The sequence below is a fragment of the Apium graveolens genome, chromosome 4 (assembly GCF_009905375.1).
Source record: "Apium graveolens cultivar Ventura chromosome 4, ASM990537v1, whole genome shotgun sequence".
Lineage (NCBI taxonomy): Eukaryota > Viridiplantae > Streptophyta > Magnoliopsida > Apiales > Apiaceae > Apium > Apium graveolens.
The window spans coordinates 315,063,048-315,070,529 of NC_133650.1; the positions used below are offsets into that span (position 1 = coordinate 315,063,048).

The 7,482-nt window shown below is 49.8% G+C and overlaps 1 protein-coding gene across 1 annotated transcript; it reads right to left on the bottom strand.

Moving 5' to 3' along the window:
- Positions 1-3,862: 3,862 nt before the first annotated feature.
- Positions 3,863-6,550, bottom strand: LOC141720252 (uncharacterized). Its single transcript, XM_074522602.1, has 2 exons — positions 4,876-6,550; positions 3,863-4,251 (listed from the first exon to the last, which is right to left on the bottom strand). Exons 1-2 carry the CDS (start codon positions 6,548-6,550, stop codon positions 3,863-3,865), a joined length of 2,064 nt encoding a protein of 687 aa, XP_074378703.1.
- Between the last annotated feature and the right edge of the window lie 932 nt (positions 6,551-7,482).

The window sequence follows — 7,482 nt, forward strand, 5'->3', positions numbered from 1 at the left end:
CCATTTTTTATTCATGCTTATTCATGTACACCATGCGAGCACACACCACCTGTTCGATGCGAGTTCACACACAACCACTACACGCGATGCGAGCCCTTCCGCTCGTTTAGATACTTAGGTGCGATTCCGTGTGAGATGTGAGGACACTTAGGTGCGACCCCATACCTGGTTTTGTTTTTCTCCTCTTTTTTTTAGGGCCACACATTAATTTCCACCATCTTTTACAGATGTCGAGTGCGTCTTCAGCCCGCTCCTATGGATCGTCTCGCTCTTCCTCGAGCCCGGCTCGCACCTCTGCTAGCCCGGCTTGCTCTTCAGCTACTCCATCTCCATTAAACCAATACCCTCCTGAGCAGCGAGGCTCAAAGGACTTCCAATGCGAGCTAACCTCCCTTTCTGGTCGTCTTAGCCAACCCATCTCTCTCGGCTCAGCTATCACCCCTCAAGGGGCTTTGAACATTGCCAGAGTTGAGAACTCGATGCGAGCAGCTGGATCCGGCTCGCTTGATATTCACCTCAACCCGAACCCTGAGGATTTCACCAGGGAGAAGAATATATATGATTGAAGAGATAGGCCCGTGGACCTCTCTCATATTCCAGCCTCCCTTGGGGTAGAAGAGCTGCTAAACCGCGAGCCTGCTCCCTTGGATAAAGAACGAGCTGAGGAGATATTACGAGAAATGGCTGAAGAGAGGGCAGCCCGCCTGAGGCAAGCTACAGCTAACAACCTCGACCCCATTCATCTCGACTCAGAATCTACTAACAATGACCTGGGGAGTGCATACTATGACACCAGGAAGAAAGGAAAAGAGCCCATAGCTGCTGAATACCCCATCTTGGGGCTCGAGGGTGAAGAGGACGGCTCGCACTGGTCCTATGACTCTCCTCAGAGCGAGGAGGTGGCAGATGTTACAAGTCAGTATAAGATTTGTAACTATAACTACATCCTGGCGGCCTCTCCTGAGCCTTATGTGCCTCCTGCCCAGCCCGAGCTGGAGGGTGAAATTGTTTTTAAGAGGTAGATCATTCCTGATGGGGAGGAGAGCTCGACTGTCAACGAGGAGGTTAAGGCGCTCGCTTGCCGCGACCTATCTACCTCGTTGACTCAGAAACATCTGGCCGAGCATATTGAGCAATTCCAGCTCGAGGGCCATGTTGTCTTGCCCCTGCCTCATATGAGGTGCTACAGATTTAATCATCCAAAGAATGGAGGCAGGGTGCCTCGCATGGTCTTGTCTACCTTCCTTCTGAGGCTAGGTATCTCTTGTCCTCTGCATCCCTTCATCAAGGATGTCTGCGAGTACTACCAGCTCGCGCCTTTGCAGATCAACCCGAATGGATACCGGGCCGCCCTCGCCTTATACATCATGTACAATAAATGTGGGTTTCCTCCTCTCACAGCGAGGCAGCTGGGCTATTTCCTTAATCTAAATCATTCTCCCAATGACTTTGGATATTTTTACTTCTCTGTCTGGCCGTGCTTCAACAAGAAGAATCTCATTCACAACGGGCCGAGCAACTCAGGGAAGTGGAAGAACCCCTATTTCTACGTCCACGAGATGCCTCGAGTCCAGACTCATTTCTATTACAATCCATGTAAGTCTTCCCTGGCCGCTCTCGTTTTTTCTACCATAATTCCTTCTTTTAACAAGAAATATTTTTTCTTCTCCAGCCACCCCGCCTCGCACTGTCCTCGTGGGACAAGAAAAGATAAATGCAGACAGCCTGCTAGACCTTCCCAAGGCAAACAGGGATATTTGAAAGCTCATAACGACCTTGAACCTGGTCGCGTGTGGGTTTTTGAAAGAAGGAGTGAGGCTGACCCCTCAAAAAGAAAAAATCTAAGAGAGCCGGAAAGGGTAAGAATATCGGGCTCGCATGTGCGGGCCCATATACTCGCGAGCGCGTGCTCGTGCTCGTGGGCTCGCGTCTTTACACTTCCTGCATGCATCACTTCATATTGCACCTTGATTTTCCATATTTTTTATCTGCTCGCATTACTTCCTTGCATTGCATCTCGCTGTGACTAATATTTTTCTTCATTGTTTTCTTTTTCAGAAATGGCCATCTCCCATATCCCCTTCATGGAGGAGACTGAGCAAGCTGCGACCTCGGGCCCTGTTCAGCCCGATGCAGCGACCACAGGGGCCCACTCTCAAGTCCCCCCTCCAGCTCGCATGAGGACCCTTACTGAGCATTTCAAAGGCTCAGGGCCTTCTCCTCGGCTAAAAAGGCATCGAGGTCACAAAGAAGGAAAAACTGGCGAGCCCGAGCCAAAGAAAGCTGCTCCCTCTGATGCTCCTCTGCCCTCCTCTTCTTCTGCCAATATGGTTGCGACCACATTCGGCCGGCTCGCTCAAGGTCACATCAGTGAGCAGGATTTAAAGGATTGGTCTTCCTCTGCTCTCGAGGTCAACCAGGATGCACTCTCCCGAGCAGCGGCCGAAGTATACTATCGTCAGTTATCTAAGGCTCGAGAGATGCGAGCCCTCAGCCAGACCAACATAAAGCTCGAGGCTAAAGTCAAGTCCCTTCAGAGTAAGGTCGCTGAGCACGGGCAAGAGAAAGTTACGCTGGTGAACAACTATAATAAGAAGATAATTAACCTGAACGCTACTCACGACAAGGCCCTAAGGGAGCAGAAGGAGGCTCATGACCTGGCTGCTGACGCATGGAAGAAGGAGAAGAATGCCCTCGAGGAGAGGGTGCTCGAGCTGGAGGGATCAGTTTCTGCCCTGACCGAGGGCCGTGAGGCCGCCCTCGCTGATGCTAGGAACCTGGGGGCCAGGAATTTTATGAAAGTCTTTATGAAGAAGGTTCCTGACTTCGATTGGGCGGCTCTGGGTGCGAGCACAGCGAGGCATGCTGAAAAGTTGAAGCTAGAGATGGAGAGGGATGCCCAAATTGCTGAGGAGGCTCGGCTCGCGACCGAGCAGGCCCAGGTCGCTGGTGATGAAAATCATGAGGGGGCAGAGGCTGATAACCCTTGATGTAATTTTAATTAGAACTAGACTTTTGACTGGGTAAGCGGGAACCCCTTTCGCCTCGCGCTTGTATTTGAAATATTCTGCCTCGGGGCATAACTTATTTAACTTTTGTTTGTATAAAATGTCAAGTCTTTTGTGCCCGCGTATGTCTTTATGGTGCTAGCCGGCTTTCTTTATTTTTGTGTTTTCTTATCACGCCTCTACTGACCAAAAGTTATCATAACTCTGGCCGCGTATGGCGAGCGTTACCCCTTCACAGCGAGCCCAATTAACCAGCTCGTGTCATTTGTTCAATCAAACAAAAATTGACAAAGAATGCCAAGTGGAACAAGCTCGCATCAACTCGCAGGTGTTGTAGGTGTGCTCGCACTAGCGGGCCGGCCTAGGAGCTCGCATGTGTCTTATCCTCGCATCATGCGACCTTGGGTATGTTTGATGGAGGGCTGGGCCCCCTGGGTCGCATTTGTGGTCTTGCGGGCCAGGGTATGAGCTCGCATCGCGGGCCTATACCTCTTTTTATCCTCATCTTTTATCTACTATGTGTTCATATTTATCTAAGCGGGCCGTGGCCCAGCTCGTTTCGCGTTCTTGGCGTCAAGCGGGCCGGGGCCCGGCCTGATTTGTGATTTTAACATGTTAATAAAACAACTGTTCTGTCCTCGCATGGGTTCCCAAGGATGGGCTCCCCTGCTGGGTATTTAATCTATTAACAGAAGTTAAAATATCAAGTGCACAAATAGAGATTAATCGTTTATTCATAGATAATGGGAAGTGAAAGGAGTACATGCTTGTGGTCTCAGGGAGGCACCTATATGGCACTACCCCCCGAGACTTAGGAATATTTTAAGATAATACTAAGTTTGAAAAGAATAATATTACTGATAATACTTGCGAAGGTGCTCCGTGTTCCAGGCTCTTGGGATCAACTTGTCTTGCATATCATTGAGGTGGTAGGTTCCCTCCCAGAGCACCGACTTTATCTTGTAAGGGCCTTCCCAATTTGCTCCAAATACTCCGTGACTCACCACCTTGGTGTTTGGCATGACCCGGCGCAGAACCAAATCTCCCACCTTGAAAGTTCGGGCTCGAACCTTACTGTTGTAATGCCTAGCTGTCCTTTGTTGATATGCCGATATCCTGATCTGAGCATCTTCTCGAGTTTCTTCGATCATATCCAAATAGAGCCGATGATTGACCTCGTTTGCCTCTGGGTCATAGTTGTCCCTTCGAAAAGATCCTGCTCCCACTTCTACGGGCACCATAGCTTCACACCCATACACCAGAGAGAAGGGGTCTCTCCAGTTGTGGTTCGGGGTATAGTGTTGTAAGACCATAGGACCTGGGCGAGCTCCTCTGGCCATGCTCCTTTCTTCTCTTCAAGCTTTGCCTTTAAGGTATGCTTAATGATTTTATTAACAGCCTCTGTTTGCCCGTTACTCTGGGGGTGGCAGACTGCGCTAAAGCTCTTCTGAATCTCCAGCTGCTCACAAAACTCTCGCATTTCCTTGCTATCAAATTGTTTCCCATTGTCAGATATCAGCTTGTAAGGAATGCCATAGCGACATACAATAGCCCTGTATACAAACTCCTTGAGCTTTTTCGCTGTGATGGTGGCTAGGGGCTCAGCCTCTGCCACTTATGAAATAGTCTACCGCAACCACCGCATACTTGACGCCTCCCCTGGCCTTCGGGAGTTCCCCAATCAGATCAATTCCCCACATGGAGAAGGGTCAGGGGCTCATGAGGGATGTGAGAGAGGCCACGGGGCTGTTGTAATAATTGGCATATCGCTGACACTTATCACAAGCTCGGGAGAATTCAAAGGCATCTTTTTTCAGCGTTGGCCAGTAGTAGCCTTGACGGAGGATTTTCTGAGCTAGAGAGCTACCCCCCGAGTGATTGCCACAAATGCCCTCGTGTACTTCCCTCAGGATGTAGTTGCATTCATCTCCATCTATACATTTGAGGAGAGGCACACTGAACCCTCTTCTATATAGAATCCCGTCATATATCACATAGCGGGCTGCTTTGTATTTTATCCTCCTTGCCTCGTTCTTTTCATCCGGAAGTGAACCTTCCTTTATGTATGCTAGAATAGATGTCGTCCACGTGGGGCCGAGCTCATTACTGAGGCTACCCACCTCGTGCTCGGGCACACTAGGTTGCCTCTGTATATCAAGGGGCACGGTCCCTAGCAAAGTGCTCTCGCGGCGTGAGCCGAGCTTAGCTAGCTCGTCCACGCCTTCATTCTGCCCACGCGGGATTAGTTCCAGCCTCACCTCGTTGAATCTCGCGATTATCCTCTGTGCGCACTTCAGGTAAAGCTCTGTTCTCGGCCCCTTAGCTTGATACCCCCCGTATATCTGATAGACCACAATCATGGAGTCACTAAACACATTCAAATTCTCGACCTTCATTTCCAGAGCTAGCTTGAGACCGTTGATCAGGGCCTCATACTCAGTATCATTGTTGGTTGCATGAAAGGCCAGATGGGTCGCACGTCTTATCTTGTGCGCCTCTGGGCTGATTAGCTCAATTCCAGCTCCTGCTCCATCACCGTTAGAGGCACCATCCACAAATAGGCTCCACCATGGGGCACTATTTTGTCTCTCCAGTCCAACTTCTTCTGTGCTAGGTATAACAACAAGGGCTCCCGGCTCCACTTCTTGATGTGGGGGAAATTCTAGCACAAAATCGGCCAGGGCTTGGCCTTTGATCGTAGTCATTGGCTTATAATCCACCTCGAATTGGCCGAGCTCAACCGTCCACTTCAACATTCGACCAGAAAACTCTGGTTTATGCATCACTTGTCTGAGGGGGTAGGAGGTTCGCACTTCTATCTTGTGTGCCTGAAAATAGGGCCTGAGTTTTCGGGAGGCCAGGATCAAAGCATATGCTAGCTTTTCGAGGCTTGTGTATCGAGTCTCGGCATCGGCTAGCCTTTTACTCACATAATATACCGGGAGCTGGACACCATCCTCCTCTCGGACTAATACCGCACTTATTGCAAAGTCGGAGACAGCCAAGTATAGGATCAAAGTTTCTCCTGCCTTTGGGTTGGACAACATTGGAGGGCTGCTGAGATGCTTCTTTATGTTCTGAAAGGCTTCCTCACATTCTTCAGTCCACTTAAAATCCCTCCTCGCTCCTTTAATTGCTTTGAAGAACTCTTGGCATTTATCGGAGGATTTTGAGACGAAGCGATTCAAGACAGCCACTCGTCCCATTAAGCTTTGAACATCCTTCACCCGTCGAGGGGATCTCATCTCGAGTAGGGCTTGTATCTTGGCTGGGTTGGCCTCAATGCCTCTATGGTTGATAATAAATCCCAAAAACTTCCCCGATTCAACCCCAAACACACATTTCTGGGGGTTGAGCTTCATTCTGTACTCCCTTAGGATCTGGAACATTTCTGCCAGGTGGCGGAAATGATCCCTCGCTTCTTTCGACTTCACCAGCATGTCATCTACATAGGCCTCCATAGTCTTCCCCAATTGTTGTTTGAACATCTTATTCACCAGCCTCTGATAGGTTGCCCCCGCATTAAGGAGCCCGAAGGGCATCCCGATGTAACAGTAAAGGCCCCGATCAGTAATAAAGGAGGTGTGCTCCTGATCTGGCCCATACATGGGGATTTGGTTATATCCCGAATAAGCATCCATAAAACTAAGCAATGCGTGCCCAGCCGTGGAATCAACCAGCTGGTCAATTCGGGGTAGAGGAAAGCTGTCCTTCGGGCAAGCTTTGTTCAGTTCGGTGAAGTCTACACATGTCCGTCCTCCACTTGCCATTGGGCTTTTTGACAAGCACGGGGTTGGCCAGCCATACGGGGTAGAAGGCTTCTCTCACAAGTCCTGCCTCCATTAATCTATCCACTTCTTCTCTGAGGGCCTCTGCCCTCTCTCCACTAATTGGCCGTCTCTTTTGCCTAACCCCCTTCTTTTTTGAGTCCAAGTTGAGCCGGTGGCACTTGACATTTGGGTCAATTCCTATCATATCAGAGTGTGACCATGCAAAGACATCCAAATTCTCCCTTAGGAAGCGGGCTAGATCCTCTCTCAAGTCGGGACTTAGGTTAGAGCCTATTCTGAGTACCTTGGAGGGATCATTTGGGTCTACCAAGATCGGGATTGTGTCCTCTGCGGCCCCAGCCCTCTCGACCATTGGGGGCATTCTCGGGTCTAAATCTGCTCGAGCCTCACTAGATTTTCCCATTTCCGTGATTGTCAACCCTTCTGTATCCTTGAGCTCGGGCTGGTGAGCTCGGGCCAGATTTATCAAGCGTTCAGAGGTTGTAGTTACAGTGTGAGTGATTCCGTTGGGCAGGTCCATAGTGATTATTGTTTCTTCGCGTGCCCACTTCCCTCTCCTAAGTCTTACAGCGATTTGTTCTGTGCTCTCTTCTTCATCACTTGCTTCTTCCACAATCCCCTCTTGTATCAACATGATGGGCTGAGAGGCTTCCATTAGCAAGGCCCCTGGGCGTGGTTCCACC

Coding starts and splice junctions, on each gene's coding strand:
- LOC141720252 (XM_074522602.1), bottom strand. CDS start 6,550: ATGCCCTTCGGGCTCCTTAATGCGGGGGCAACCTATCAGAGGCTGGTG. Junction 4,252..4,875: donor TTGTGGCAATCACTCGGGGG/GTAGCTCTCTAG, acceptor ATGGGTGTGAAG/CTATGGTGCCCGTAGAAGTG.